The 16,694-nt window shown below is 35.9% G+C and overlaps 1 protein-coding gene across 1 annotated transcript; it reads left to right on the top strand.

The window, feature by feature from the left end:
• The first annotated feature begins 1,441 nt into the window (after positions 1–1,441).
• On the top strand, positions 1,442–5,425 carry LOC114177749 (transcription factor bHLH143-like). The gene is made up of 4 exons (XM_028063256.1): positions 1,442–1,639; positions 2,293–2,859; positions 3,073–3,231; positions 3,319–5,425. The coding sequence occupies exon 4, from the start codon at positions 3,336–3,338 to the stop codon at positions 4,374–4,376; it is 1,041 nt and encodes a 346-aa protein (XP_027919057.1). The 5' UTR covers positions 1,442–1,639; positions 2,293–2,859; positions 3,073–3,231; positions 3,319–3,335; the 3' UTR covers positions 4,377–5,425.
• The last annotated feature ends 11,269 nt before the right edge of the window (positions 5,426–16,694 follow it).

Genomic DNA, 16,694 nt, shown 5'->3' with positions numbered 1-16,694 from the left:
GATTTTTCGTATTTCCTCCACCATCTACTTCATTTATACAATTCTACAAAATTCCTATATTTCTTTTAATAATAACTAATATGTGTTCAAAAATTTAAATAATTGGTTTTTTTTTTTTTTTTTACTTTGTATGTATTTTGTTTTAACCATATTTATATTTTAATGTGTAATCTTCAATACTCTTTTAATGACATTGTATTATCACAAGTTAAAAGCTTAAAATTTAATTTTACTTTAAACAATGAGGTATTGATGGCCTCTTTAAAATTTGGAGAGTCTCTCTTGCTTTCATCAAACGCACGGGTGTAATATATTAGATTGGATTATTGTTGTTAGTGGGAAAAATTTGGATTGCACTTGATGGTTTTTGCATTTGTGTAATTTTCTTGTCCTACATTAATTAATTAATTAATTAATTAATTAATTATTTATTTATTATTATTTATTTGTTTAGTTATGTATTTATTGTGATGCTCCTGAATGATTCATCCAATATAGTGTGGTGACTTTGGTGGGGGCTAATGGACCCATTAAATTAGGTTGGAATGTGGTAAGCAATGGATTAATAATTTCATTAGTGTTTATGTCTCTTATCAACTCTTCACCAATGCTATTGTCGTCATTGCCATTCTAATCATATCTATTCAACCGTGTTGTAAGCATGCTTATGCTTCTTATTATCACTAATCTTTTCAACCTAACTATTCTTTTCAACTATCATAACTTAATTTGCTTCAACTCACAAGGTCAAGAACCAAATTATTGTCAAATTATCTATAACTATCTAAACAAAAATTATTTCTTATAAATTTAAATTATTGTTATATTGAATTTATTTCTTATAATTTTACTATTTATAAAAAGTTATAAGTCATAAGTTATAAACCAATTAAAATAGTTTATAATTTATAAATTAAAAGTTAATAAAACAAACTATTTTGAAATGTTTATCAAAAATTTCATTTTGATTAAATTAAATTATAAATTAGTAAAATACACTGATACATAATTTATTATTCTTACCAAATTTCAGTAAAGTTACTCTGTAGCTACACCAACATATTCTAATATTACCTTTGAGAGATCCAAAGTTCTTCAAAGAAATTCACGAGAGATCCAAAGTTGTTCTCCATTTCAAATCTAAATAGGTACAGACAATATTATATAGGTAATTTGTTGCTAAAAAATAACCTATTTTATGTTTAAAAACTCATTATAAGAATGTCTCCTTTTTTGGTATTGCCCTATAATACATACGTATTTTTAAAGGCTCTTCATGGGTATCCTTTTCAAAAAAAAAAAAAAAAGAAGCTTTATTAATCAATGCCTTCATTTTTAAATCAAAATAATATATAAATTATGATAAAAAAATACATTAATAATATTTATTGATAAAAAATTCACTGTTAGTTTAACGACTCTGATGAGCAACTGCCAAGAAATTAAGTCTAAAGCCACGTTTAGATGTCTATATAGCAGTGGCTTCCACATTCAGCAGTATCTCTTTGGACATTTTCTTGTTGTAGTGAATGCTTCCTTCCTTGCTCTTCCCTATTCATTCTCAATCACCCCTTTTTCTCTTCTCTCTTATATCTTTCACTCTGTTCAATTCAAAACACCCTTTCCTTCCAATCCATCTGTAAGTATTTCAAACATTGATTACTTCTTAATTTTTCTTTGTGGGTTTTTTGAATTATTTGCTATGGTTAGTGGGTAAGGGGTGGGGAGTAAAAAGCTGAAGCCTTTGGTTGAATTAGGATCTCCTTGATGAAGTTTGGTTTCGGAGTCAAGTCTTGTAAGAGTATCTGTGTGTCTATTCTTATTGGATCATACTCTGTTTAACTGACAGGCTTCTGCTTTTGAGAAATTTGAGGATTGTAGTATTTATTTTGCTATTTTTTATTCTCCTTTATGTTGAAGAAACCTTTATGGTTGACAGATTTTGCAAATAGGCTAAGTGTATTTCATGTCCTCGTCTGTTACTTGAGAACAAGTCAGCCTGTAGTGAATATGTTCAATTTCTGTTTCTGTTTTCTTATTATGGATGTTTCCATTTGAACAAGAAAATTAACAGAAGGATGAGGTTCATACAGGTTTATTTTGAATGAATGAACGGTTAAGTTAGATTGTATAATGTCTCTGGCCATGGCCATGGTGGTTATTTGTTGATGTTTTCTCTTTTAAGGCTTGACTGTAATATTAGGCTATTTGGTTTATTAAAAAAAAAAAAGTTGTGATGTTTTGGATAAAATGAAATTATGATGTTTATTCTATGATATCATTTTGTTTCAGGGATATTGGTTTCTTTGAGTGCATAATATCAGCCTGAAGGTCTAAGTAATTCTTTATATCTAAAGCCACACAGGAAAAATCAGCATGCGTTGGTTGGGTCTTTCTGTTGATGTGTTCCGCCAAGTTATACAGTTGAACTTATATTGTAAAGTTATTCTGTAGATCATCATTCCCAAAAATCTCTGTGCTTAGCTACTGCCATGGAAGCTAATTGTTTGATCGTTTCTTCTGATAAGTATAGAATAGGCTAAAAGATAGGAAGTGAAGGAACATTCCGTGTTTTGTATTTTCAGTATGTTCTCATCTCTTGTTATTCTAAAGTTTAGCTGATTCTGATTGTGTTTAGATTGGGGTATCTTCATTGTGATATTCTATTAGACTTTTCTTCTTTGTGTACAATAACATTAGATTGATTGAGTATTGTGGTGAGAAACAAAAGAAGTTATGGTGTACCAAGCAGCGAGCCAAACAAGATTCCGAGCATTAAAACATGAGTATGGCATTAATGGTGAAGCAACAATTATTGTTAGAGTGATAGCATGCTTTCAACCTTTGCATTTTTGTCAGGTTAGTACATATTTCTGATTGGCGTTTGCCATTTGCGATATTTTTTAACGATATCCTTGGTTACGAAGCTTGTTGGATGGAAATTTCCTTATGTGTCAGCATAAGAAATGAACATTATGACCATTGAATATTAAAAAGCCTCTCTGATCCGTTTTTAAATTTATGAATATGAGCTCAATGAGTGACATATGCTATCTTCTGATTCTTTTGCAGGCTGAGTACTTCCGTCATTTGCTTAAGCCTGTCACGTAGATTAAGTCATAATTGTTTCTCTTTAAGCTGGAGTTTGTAGTTTCCCTTTTTCCCCTTTTGTTCCTTAGAAAATCAGCAAGTAAGAAAAGATCTCTTACAAGAGCACCATAGCATCTACTGGTACTTTTTTCCAATGTGGTTTTTTCATCTTTTCAACCGAAAGTGTTTCATATTTAACATTGGCTGATATGTTCTATTGTTCTGTAGGTCATTTGTTTTGTTAGATGGTTAAGGCTGACAGCTCCTTGCCTTGCTCACACCATGTGGCTTGGCAATCACCTTCTTTGAATTACTTAAGCATGCTGCCTAAGCCCGGCTCACTCGGTCTCCCAACATATCTGAACTCAAGCACTTCCATCTTACCTCATGGGCTTGCAGCTCCTTCTATTCGAAGTCTCAAGACTGAACTAACAAATGAAATGCAAGGATACCTTAAGTATCATCACAATGCAGACACAAGTCTGAAAGAAATGCATCTTGGAGGAGCTTTACAAAATGCAAATCCTTCTTTGCAGAAGAGGTTACTTATCTTTGACCGCTCTGATAATAAGACAAGGTTGTTTTATGGGCCTGTCCCTCCTCTTGTCCAGAGTCCAACTGTCACTGCTAAGAAATTTGCTCAAAGTTATGATGTAAATGGGGAGGAACAGACTAGAATTATGGGTCAAAAGCATCTTGCCAGTTATGGTATACTGGAAGAGTCTGTTGAGGATAATGCAGTTATTGAAGAAAGTGAAAAGCATGAAGATACGGAAGAAATAAATGCATTGCTTTATTCCGATGATGACAGCAGTGAATATGATGAGGATGATTGTGATGAGGTAACAAGTACAGATCGTTCTCCTTTGGCAACTAGAAGGACTTATACGATACAAGAACAATGTGAAGACTTGAAGGAGGAGGTTGCCAGCTCTTATTGGCCTAAGAAAAGGATGAAGTTAATTGATGGTGGCGACAATAGATCATCCCCACGTGTGGAAAAAACTACTTTGGTACAACCAAATGAAACCTGTGATAATATTAGTGATGCTGAATCAAAGAACTCTAGTGGCTGGACATATTCTGTTGATAAAACTAAAGTAGATGATTCAGGGGTGTGTGATATCAAATTAAAAAAGGATAAGATCCGAGAATCTTTGAGAGTTCTGGAGAATTTAATTCCTGGTGCAAAAGGAAAGGAGCCAATGTTAGTCATTGATGGAACTATTGAGTACTTGAAAGTTTTGATGTCCCAAACTGGTTCTCCTGGGGTAGAACATCACTAAGTAGTACTCACAGTCAATCAGTGAGTCAATCACAGCCACTAAGGTTATAGTATGTTGGTTGAAGGACACATCCATGGTGAAAAGATGTAGTTCTTTGAATTCTTAGCTTTGTTGGTTGATATGTTTATCTTAGAATGTTTGCATTTTGTCTTGTTTAATCCTCTTTCTTGAGGAGGTGCAGATATATGGTTGGGAAATAAAGGTACTGATGTTGAAATAGATAGTATTGCACTTTGGCACTTGGGTTGGAAAAGGATGCAGGATATGGGGTTTCAATTTGTTGACCAACATGATTATCCTGTAGCTTTTTTTGGAGGATTAAAGATCACAGGTTGAAGTGATGGAGATGGTAGTGGGGGGCTTTGCTGTAAATGAGGACACTTTTTTTTTTTTCTCTCAAGTGTTGCACTCTCTTGGTGATTGAATGCATGCGCATTAGGCAACTGGGGTCCCACTCTCCACCCTCTCTTTTCATTCTTGGGTTCGTGCTTTTGTCCTCTCTTTCAAGGTTGCACGCATATCATGCTGGCATATACTCTAAAGTAACAAGAAAGTTTCCTGATGTTTGGCAGAGTGAGGGTAGTGTTTCATCATGAGTTGCTGGGGCCCTTTGTTTGGATATATAGCATTTTGTGGTAAAGGTTACTTTGTTTTACATGTTGATGGAGTGCGGAATTATGACAAGCAATTCTAGTTTCTGCTTTGTGATTCATATTGGTGGTCTAGGTCTCCTTTTGAGGATGCTATTATGAAGCTGTCAGGTGTGATTGTATGAATAATTGGAGTGTGAATGGTTATGGAAGTGTTGTATGCATTAGAGTGTATCATGGACATAGTTATCTGATGTTGTTTCATGTTTGTAAATATGATTTTCTGTCAATATGTGCTTCCTCATTTCCTGTCTAAATATGATTGTTTTAAGGAAACAAAGGGTCAAGCAAGGTTAACCAGATTGATCAGGTGATGTTGGCTAGTAGAATAGTTCATAGTTATATGGTAGTATGAATGTATAACCGTTAGCATCATATAAAAAGTTTTCCATTCCTAAATTTGTAGTTTCTTCCACAAAAATTGTTGCTAAGAGTCATCGATGTCTGCTGCAGTGTAGTCGTTCCAATTAGCAATTTCATCCCTGTCAACAATATTCAAATCCTTATATCATAATCAACCAAACTTTTTTTTTAAAGTTTGTTGTGAGCGGGGTGGGATTAGCAAAACAAAATATAATTTATTGTTAATATAATGCAAATAAATTTATGCTAAACCAATAATTTATTTAAAAGATTATGGACAAGGTTTACCTTCAAGTATTTTCTCTTACATTATAACTACTTGTCAATGTCTTTTGTAATTGGATCACATCCAAAGCTAGAGTTCTCATGCATAACTGTTGAATTTGTTCTACTGATTTTTGAACCATTTTATTCGATTCAAATAATGGTTATAGATTCCAGGAAAACTAGTTTCTACTTTTATGTATTGTGTTAGTAAAAGTCTAGGTAGAGGTGTAAATTTATCCATGATTCATGTCTAAATTCTAATATACTTCTAAATAAGTTCATTTTTATTGACCCACCAAATGACCAGGATGAAAAAGTCTCAATTCTCAAAGTCCTCTCTTAAACTGGGTTAGGGTCAGGACCAAACTAGGTTTGGCTACACTAGAAGATTTTAATTAACCTTTTAAATATGTTTTATAAAAAACTTGTCTTAAACTTCGATCCAAGACTAATTTTGACTTTTATCCTGAACGACTTGTCTTGACCTTCACATTGGGTCGACTCCGTTTTGACATTCATGCTCGGCCAACTCAACTCGGTTACTCGATTTGTGTCGACTCAGCTCGAACGTTCGACATCAGGCATACACTGTTTGACCCTTTGTTTAGGGCCGACTCTACTAGACCCTCCTACTCAACTATTGGTTTAGGTTAACTCTTCTCGACCCTTTAGGTCGACATGACTCTACTCAACCTTCAGTTCGAACCGACATGGCTCGAATTTCATCTCAAACGGACTTGGCATGATCCTGGCCCCAAGATAACTTGACTCTACCTTTTGACCTGAGCCGACTTGCCTTAACCATCGATTTGAACCTACTTGTTTAGACCTTCGGCCTAGGCCGACTTGTCTCAACCTTCGACTCGAATCGACACATCTTCTTTCTTCAAGCTGAGCCAACTTTTCGCTACCTTTCACCTAGGTCGACTCAGCTCGATCTTTGGTATAGGCTGACTCAACCCAACATGACTCGATCTTTTGGCTAGAGCTAACTTGTCTCGATTCTTTGGCTCAGGTTGACTCATCTATATTCTTTTTCCCATATTAAACGACCTGAACAAAACGGAATTGTTGAAAGGAAGCACCAACACTTGTTAAATGTCACTAGGACTTTGCTTTTTCAAACTAAACTATAAAAACAATTTTGGTCCTATGCTTTATTACATGTAGCTTTTCTGATAAACCGTATTCACATGCCTCTTCTCAAGAATTCTACTCCTTATGAGAAATTATATAATAAAATGTATGATCTTAGATCCATCAAGGTTTTTTGTTGTCTCTGTTGTGCTCAAACCTTATCTACTAGGAGGAAAAAATTTGATCCTCGTGCCAATGCTACTATATTTCTTGGTTTCAAACACACCATAAAAGGGTACGTTGTTTTTTATTCAAAAGTGCATGAGGTGAGAATTTCCCGTAATGTTACTTTTAATGGAGATGTCTTTCCTAGCTACCACAATTTAAATGATAATGTTGTTGAACAAATATGTCTACCTATTCATCACAGTCACCAAAATGACTTAAACTATGATTTTACTTGTGAAAATTCTTTCACGCGTGATGACAATTCTGATAGTGTTATTAATACTTCATGCAATAATGATACACAAGATCAGGATATCGACATGAATAATATAACATAGGATCAGAATGTCAACACTGATAATGTAAGAAAATCCTCGAAAGTCATCAAGTTGCCTTGATATCTTCAGGATTACTATGTGAATAACGTTAATGTTAATAAGAAGACTAAGTATCCTATACAATCCTTTCTTTCTCTATCTCGTTTGTCTCCTTCTTTTCAGGGTATGACCATGAATATCAATAGTAGTGTGGAACCAAAAAACTACAACGAAGTTGTCAAATATCCCGATTGGTAAAAAGCCATGGAAGCATATTAGTGTAGAGCCAGTTGTTACTCTTTAAATAGTTATCATTCTGTTATGCTTAGTTGGTATACATTTGTCAATTTGTTGTTAATCTGTTAGTATTGTTGTGTATAAATACGTGTTATTACTCTATTGTAAAAGTCAAGTAACATTTATTCAATATATTCAGTTTTCCTATTTTGAGAGTGCTTATCCTTTTCTGTTCTTACTCTTTTCTGTTATGGTATCACGAGCCCGAAATCTCCATTAATGGAGTCGTCACATCCTACTTTCTCAACCTCCTCCATTTCTTCTTTTCATACTATCTTTGAGAAGTTGAGTGAGTCCAACTTTCTTTTATGGAGGCAGCAAGTTGAACCGGTGATCAAAGCGCACAAACTGCAAAGATTTGTTGTGAATCCTGTTATTCCTGTGCGGTTTCTTACTAAAGATGATCGTGAAGCAAGTAGTGAGAATCCAACGTACTCTACTTGGGAACAACAAGACCAAGTCCTTCTATTGTGGCTTCAACCGACGCTTTCTTCTTCGATCTTGTCTTGATTGATCAATTGTGTACATTCGTATGAAGTTTGGGAACAACTTCATAACTATTTTCAAAAACAGACACGTGCGAAAGCCAGACAGTTACGAACAGAGCTTCGCACCACGACGCTTGAGCAAAAATCAATGTCTAAGTTTCTTCTTCACATTAAGTGTCTAGTTGATGCTCTCAGCACTTGCGATGATCATGTTTCGCCTCACGAACATCTAGATGCTATTCTCGAAGGTTTACCAGAAGATTATGGACCGGTTATATCTATTATCGAAAGCAAATTTGATCCTCTTCCGATTCATGAGGTTGAGGCATTGCTCATGCATGAGTTCCGTTCATAAAAGTTTCGAAAGAAGTTACTCAAATCTCATTCGATTAATGTTGCTCAAGAAGAATCCAGTTACAATTCTCCAAACAGTTTTCGTTCTCAGGTCCAACATTTCAATAACACATACTCTGTTAATAGAGGTGCTTCTGGCTATACTGGCAATTCTAATTGGTCTGGAAATTTTGATCAAATAACCATTGCCTATAATTATGGAGGTGGTGGTTTAGTCGCGACACTTATGGTCGTTATGCAAACTTTCAATGCCAAGTTTGCTTGAAATTTGGCCATATTGTAGCTGTGTGTCATTATCGGTTTGATTCTGATTATCAACCTAAGTCAACGTTAAGCCTTTAAGAGCCTGTGTTCTGTAATTCTTCAAGCACGTCAGATGTTCGATAGAATGTGTCACAGACCAAAAATGTTGTTCCAAGTGCCATGCTCCTTAACTCTGAAAATCAGGATCCACACCTTACTACGTGGATTCCTAACTCTGGTGTTTCGTTTCATGTTACTGGAGAGTCTCAAAATATTCAACAACTGCAGTCCTTTGAAGGTCCAAACCAGATTTACATAGACAATGGCCAAGGGCTCCCTGTTCAGTCGTCAGGTTTCATAAAAATTTGTTCGCCTTTGAATCCCAGTTTTCCTTTAGCTCTTAATAGACTGTTGCTTGTTTCGTCTGTTACCAAGAATTTAATTAGTGTCAGTCAATTTTGCAAAGATAATCATGTCTTCTTTGAATTTCATCCTAATTGTTGTGTTGTTAAATCACAAGCCACAAATGAGATCTTGCTTCATGGCTCCTTGGGTCCTGATGGTCTCTAAGTCTTTCCACCGTTACTGACTTTTTAATTTGTTGCTCAACGATCCTTCTCAATCTTTGTTATGTCTCCAAGTATTACTACCAATAAAAGTATTGGTCCAAGGTTTTTTATTCAAAATTTCGAGCCATCTGAGCATGTTGCTCCTAGTTCTCAAACTTTGTGGCACCTTAGATTGGGTCATCCCAATTCAAATGTACTCAAAATTGTTCTGAATCATTGTAATATTCCCATATCAAATAAAAATTTGTTTGAGTTTTGTGCAACTTATTGTGTTGGAAAATCACATTGTTTACCCTCTTCCTCATCTCAAATTGTTTATTTTGTTCCGCTTGAACTTGTCTATAGTGATCTATGGGGTCCTTCCAATGTTGTGTCAACAAATGGTTTCTCTTATTACATAAACTTTATTGATGCTTTCTCTAAGTTCACTTGGATTTATTTTCTGAAAAATAAGTCTGAAACCTTCATTATTTTTCAACAATTTAAGGCCATGGATGAACTGCATTTTAATACCAAATTAAAGAGCATTCAAACAGATTGGGGGGGGGGTGAATTCAGACCTTTGTCTTCATACGGTAAAACTTATGGTATTGTTCATAAGATTATTTGTCCTCATACACATCATCAAAATGGTGTTGTTGAGAGGAAGCATAGACATATTGTTGAGTTGGGAATGACTCTTATTAAGCAAGCCTCTATTCCAATCAAGTTTTGGAACTTTGCCCTTCAAACCTTTGTTTACTTAATCAACAGGTTGCCCACATCCTCCTTACAGTTTCAAGTTCCTTACACTGTCTTGTTTCACAAATCTCCTGATTATGCCTTCCTAAGAAACTTTGATTGCTCTTGTTATCCCTTTCTACGTCTCTATAACAAACACAAGTTGGAATTCAGGTCTCATGAATGTATATTTTTAGGCTATTGTCCTTCTTATAAGGGTTATAAGTGTTTGTCACCTAGTGGTATATTTCCAAGGATGTTGTCTTTAATGAGTTGAAGTATCCTTTTCATGACTTATTTCCCACCACTAGTAATAAATCTGTTGTTTCTTCCATTGTGGATACTTTTCCCAGAGCCAATATTCCCATTGTTTCGTCTTCTCCTTCTACTCCAGGTGTAACAAGTTAGTTTTCTCCACCCACCAATACTATTTATGTTGTTATTCCTCATGAGCCAGTTGTTACTGCTCCTGTTTCTGGTCAGTCTCTAGGTTGTGTGAGTCATTCTTCTCCTCCTCATTCCTCTCTAGAAAATATAGATCCTATGCAGACCAGGTGTAAAGCTAGAGTTCTTAAACCCAAAGTTCACCCTTCTTTTTTTTTAACAACCTGTGAACCCAACAGTGTGAAACATGCCTTTGTTGATCATGAGTGGTTTGCTGCTATGAAACAAGAGTTTCAAGCTCTTATTGATAATAATACTTGGGAGTTAGTTGCTCTTCCGCATGATAGACAACTAGTGGGTTGTAAGTGGGTTTTTTGAATAAAAGAAAATGTTGATGGTTTTGTGAACAGGTACAAAGTCCGCTTAGTGGCTAAATGATTCTATCAAGTTGCGGGTTGTGATTTTATTGAGACATTCTTTCATCATAAAACATGTTACCATTCGATTGATTCTTATTCTTGTTGTTACTAACAAGTGGGATTTGTTTCAGCTCGATGTTAATAATGCATTCCTAAATGGTTCTCTTTAAGAAACTATATATATGCAACAACCTCCAGGGTTTGACAATGGTGATAAATATTTGGTTTGCAGACTTAATAAAGCCATATATGGTCTTAAGCAAGCCCCTAGGCAATGGTTTTAGCATCTAAAACAGATTCTACTACAGCTTGGTTTTGTTGATAGCAAGTGTGATCCTTCTTTGTTCATTTACAAGGATAACAAGAATAATGTGTATGTTTTAATATATGAGGACGATATCATAATTACTGGTAACTCAGTTTCTCTGGTTCAACGCTTTATATCTCAACTTCATTCTAACTTTTCTCTTAAACAATTGGGTAAATTGGATTACTTTCTTGGTATAGAGGTTAAGTCTCTTCTTGATGGCTCTACACTAATAAAGCAAAACTCACAGCCTTGGAACATAACAGAACATGGACACTTACAAATCTCCCACCAGGTTGCAACATAGTGGGTTGTTAATGGGTTTACAAAGTAAAATATAAAGCAGATGGAACCGTTGAGTGACACAAAGCATGCCTAGTCGCAAAAGGCTTTACACAACTCGAAGGCATATATTTCCATGACACATATGCTCTAGTGGCTAAACTTTCTACCATATGTCTTATCCTTGTAGTTGCAGCCTCTAAAAGTTGGAAACTCACAAATAGACGTGAACAATGCATTCCTTCACGAAGATTTAGAGGAAACTATCTACATGGAAACACCTCATAGACTATCCTCCTCAAAAGCATAGGTTTGCCTTTTGCAAAAATCATTATATGGTCTTCAACAGGCCAACAGACAATGGTATGTCAAATTATCTACTTTCCTCTTAGATGTAAGAAATAAAATAAGATAAGTATTTAGGAAGTGATTTGATGTATAGATGATAAGAAATTATTTTAACATGAATATATCAGTTGCAATTAAGCCTAATTATTAATTTGTTCTCAAATTGAGTGGATAAAATTGAATTATTTTAAAGAATAGAGAGTCTAAATTGAATCAAAATTTTAAATAGAGCGACTAAATTGAAAACAATCACAGTTAGCCTGACACGTGATACAATCAAGACTTATCACGTGGCAGTTTTTTTTAATAAAAATTAAAAAAAGGGAAAAATACGTTTTTGGTCCATGAAGTTTCACCAAAAATTGCAAATGGTCCCTCACCGAAACTTTCTCACCGTATGGTCCTCATAGTTTTGAAATGAGTGTTATTGGTCCTTTTGTTAGGACGGCGTTACAAAAAATGGTGAGTGGCAAACAGCGTTCCACCTCAGCATGTCAGATGTTGACACGTCTTCACATAAATTATTGACGCGTGTCATTAATTTTTTATTTTAAAATCTCTGATATATCAAAATGCACGTTTAACTTGAATGAGTGAAGTAAAGGTGAAAGGCAAATGTTTCTGACCTAAGTAAAACACGAGCAGCACTTTACCTAAGTAAAAATCCGGAGCACCACCATTGTTGCATACTTCAATCGTGACGACCACCGTGAGGGAGAAGAATCTTCATAGCGCTTGAGAGAAATTGGTTCTAGGTTGTAGAGAAAGGGGGTTTCGCGTGGTTCTTGAGTCGAAGTGGGAAAGCTTGTTGTTGAAGGGCATTTCGTCCTGTATCCCGTGGTGAAGACGAAGTCGAAGGTATGGGTTTATTCATTTGAGCGATGTTGTTTTATTCATGAACGTTGTTGTATTCTGATTTAGCTATGGTTTGTGTTGGTTGCCATTTCTGTTTATTTTCATGCATTTAGGGTTTCTATTTCTTTCATTTTTCAGAGATGGGTTTTTCGATTGTGTTTTACCACATAGGGAAATTCGAGGCCTTTAAAGGAAGGTTTCTGAGATACAAGGGAGGGGAAGAACATGTGGTCCATGGCCTGGATGTTGATAGGTGGTCATCTTTCGATGCACTGTCCATCTTAAAGGATGAATTTAAATATGACGGAATGGTGAAATTGTGGTGGAAGCCTAAAAGAGGTAGGATGGACAAAGATTTGAAGCCTCTGGTAACAGATAAAGATGCATTGGAATTGTCTAGCTATGCTGAAAACAGAAAAGAAGAGGTCCAGATTTTCGTAGAACATGTTGTTAGTACCGCTGAGCCAATTAAGTTTATTGAATGGACACAGAGTGGTACTGAGGGTGCTGGTGGTGAGGATGGAGATGGTGCTCTTAATGATAATGGTGTTCAGGATGAAGTTGCTATTGTTGATGATAATGGTGGTCAGGATGAAGCTGCTGCTGTTAATGATCATGGTGGGCATGGTGGAGCTGCTATTGATGCTGACGGACAGGCTGAGTCAAATGTTGCTGCTGTGGATTATGGAAATGTGGCTGTTGCTGCTGTGCATGATGCAAATGTGGCTGCTGCTGTGCATGAGTCAAATGTTGCTGCTGTGGAAGATGTAAATATGACTGCTACTGTTGTGGATGATGGAAATGTGGCTGTTGCTGCTGTGCATGATGCAAATGTGGCTGCTGCTGTGCATAAGGCAAATGTAGCTGCAGATGTGGATGTGCAAAGTGGTGATGAAAGTGCAGTTGAAAATGGGTATGAAGTGTTGGATGAAAGTGAAGAAGAACTTCATAGAGACAGTGATGATGGATTTGGATGCAGTGATACACCACGCAGGAACATAAGAGATGTTCTTCAAAGGTGGTCCAATATGAGAAAGAGTAGGAGAAAAAGGAAGCGTTCAGCTAATGCAAGTGTTGGTGGTTTTGAAACACCCCAATTTGGTGGAAATCATGACATGGATGCAACATATAGCACAGATGAATTACAAAGCGATGTGGACTGTGAAGGGGAGGAAGTGCATAAGTACCCGATGTTCAAAGCTGATGACGTGGGAAGAGATTTCAAATTCTACCTGGGAATGGAGTTTTGTTCCCTTAAAGAGTTTAAACAAGCTTTGAAGGAGTATTCTGTGTTGAATGGGAGAGAGGTAATATTTCTTAAAAATGATGATGTTAGAGTTAGGGCTATTTGTAAGAAGAAATGTGGTTTTTTGATTCTGGGTAGTAAAGTTGGAGGCAACCACACATTTCGGGTCAAAACATTGGTTGATTCACATAGTTGTGGGAGGGTATTTGTGAATAGGAATGCGAACAAAGATTGGGTTTCAAAAGTTGTTTCTGGCAAGTACAGAAACGTGGGCAAGATGACTGCAAATGAAATTATAGATGACATAAAGAAGACTTACAGTGTTGGGATTAGTAGGTGGAGGGCTATGAAAGGAAAACAAATTGCCATGGACATTGTAAAAGGGGATGGGGATTAGATCATACTTGATGACTAGATTTGCTACTTTAAGAGAAAAGTTTGCTGCATATCCTGGAGCTGTTATGCCTAAACCAAGTAAAAGGCTAGATAGGGAAGTGGAGAAGAGTGGCAATTGGATTGTTGTTTGGAGTGGTGATGCAATTTTTGAAGTTACTCAAGGATTTACTATGGAGAAGTTTGTTGTTGATCTTACAAATCGTAGGTGTTCTTGTTATTTTTGGGACTTAGTAGGCATTCCATGTAGACATGTCATTGCCGCTATTAACTACAAGTTAGAACAGCCTGAAGACTATGTCCATCGATTTTATAAAAGAGAGGCATATGAAGCTTGTTATGGGCCTCATATTTCACCTATTAATGGGCAACAATTATGGCCAAAGACAAATGCAACTCCACTACTTCCTCCTACATACAAGGCTCCTCCAAGGAGGCCCAAGAAACTAAGAAGAAGAGAGGCTGATGAAAATGTTAGTCACTCTAAAGCAGGGAAAAAACCAGTGAAGATGAAGTGCAATAAGTGTAACCAATACGACCACAATTCAGAGGTTGTAGAACTACAAAAAAACAGAAGGTAATCTCTGCACCATAATTTATAAACATTTAGAGTTAAATTACAAACATTTAACTTCATTCATGCATCTTACATACAGGGGAAAGGACATCAAAAGAAGAGCATTGCTGGAAGTGAATGTACCCCTAGTGCATATGGAGCAAGACGAAGCAACAAGTTCAGATCTACCACATGGAGCACCTCACAACCACCAACTAGAACGGAAGGACGAAGGCCTAATAAAGGAGTGGCAGCCACTGTGGTTTTAGGCTCCCAAGCAAGTTCTAGCAACCCAAGTTGACAGCGCATGTGACGAACATTCAGAAGTGTGTGCTTTTGTTGTTTCAACGACAGTGGATGGTTATTTTTAATTGTAATTTTTGGAAGCTGTGTTTTGGGCCAAGTATTATTAAGTTATAGCCAGCTATGAATCAGCTTTTGTGTGCACTTTATCAGACAAATATGGTCAAGTTGTTTGGACCACTTGTTACCTTTATGACTAAATGACTTGTTTTGTAATATCTTTATTTTTATGACTACTGATGTTGTTTCGAATTGCAAAAAAATCTAGTTAATTAATTCTGTAAGCGTTTTCATGTATTAATCTCTATACATGAGATTTATCCCACAGGTTCAAATAACACACAGGTTCATAACAGCGTAGGGACTAAAAAGAACGACTAATAAAGGGCTACTAACAATTTCAAGTTATATCACAATGCCTTAAGACATCTTAATTTAACAACAAATGACAAAAAAAACACTACCCGTTACAGTTGATCTTCATCACAAAAAAAAAAACACAAAACATAACAGTGAATGCCCATGATACAAGGAATGCACACATCTTCAATTGACCCATTTTTCTCCCTTCGATCAACTTCTTCTTCAACTTAGCATTCTTCTGCAACACATCCACAAGCATTCTTTCATTAACACAAACATTGTCCTCCTCGTTTTTCTCTATTGGTACTTCCTTTTCAGGTTCAACTTCATCAGCCCATTGGAAGAACCTACAATTTCTGTCATTCTGAAGTGAAAAAAAAATCAATTCAACAAAAATATTTATCCCAAATCAAAACCCTAAACACTCAAAATGACTTTGTTACATACCGCCCAGTTTTTACATCTCCAAAAAAATCTCCCATTGTTCTTTTGGGTAGTGGCTTTCAAAAGCAACAAAGTTTCCCCACATCCGCAAATTCTTGGCACAAATCCAGAACTTCAAATTTGAGAAGATGAAGATGAAGTCGTCGAACACTTGGATCCATAACTCCTCCTCATATTGGGAAAGCTTAAACAACAAATATACAAACCCTAATCCCACCTTTCACTTCCACTGCAACTTCGAATCTCTATTCCACTTCACGGTTAATCAATTACGATTTGGGTCCTGTCGCACGCTGGTTGTCGTCATTCTCTTTTTCGGTGCTGGTCTTCCAATTCAAGTAGGGAGGTAAAACAAGGGCAACGAAATGTAGGTTAAAAATTCAAGTTAAACGTGCGTTTTGATATATCAGAGACATAAAAAAAAAATTAATGACACGTGTCAACAATTTATGTGAAGACGTGTCAACATCTGACATGCTGAGGTGGAACGCCGTTTGCCACTCACCATTTTTTGTAACGCCGTCCTAACAGAAGGACCAATAACACTCATTTCAAAACTATGAGGACCATACGGTGAGAAAGTTTCGGTGAGGGACCATTTGCAATTTTTGGTGAAACTTCAGGGACCAAAAACGTATTTTTCCCTAAAAAAAATTAAGAAAAATAAAAATTTCTCGAATGAACACATGGCGACACCTGGCAGTTTATTTTTTTTTTTTGTAATTAAAAAAATTTGAAAATTTCACAAAATGATATGTAGCATGTATAGACACTGTGTTAACGTCAACTTAATGTAGAAAACCAAATTGAACATTTTTTTTAAAGAATTAGAGGACCACATTTAA

This window comes from Vigna unguiculata, chromosome 3 (assembly GCF_004118075.2).
Source record: "Vigna unguiculata cultivar IT97K-499-35 chromosome 3, ASM411807v1, whole genome shotgun sequence".
Taxonomy (NCBI): domain Eukaryota; kingdom Viridiplantae; phylum Streptophyta; class Magnoliopsida; order Fabales; family Fabaceae; genus Vigna; species Vigna unguiculata.
Note: the sequence above shows the minus strand (reverse complement) of the source record. Positions and strands in the feature narration are given on the sequence as shown.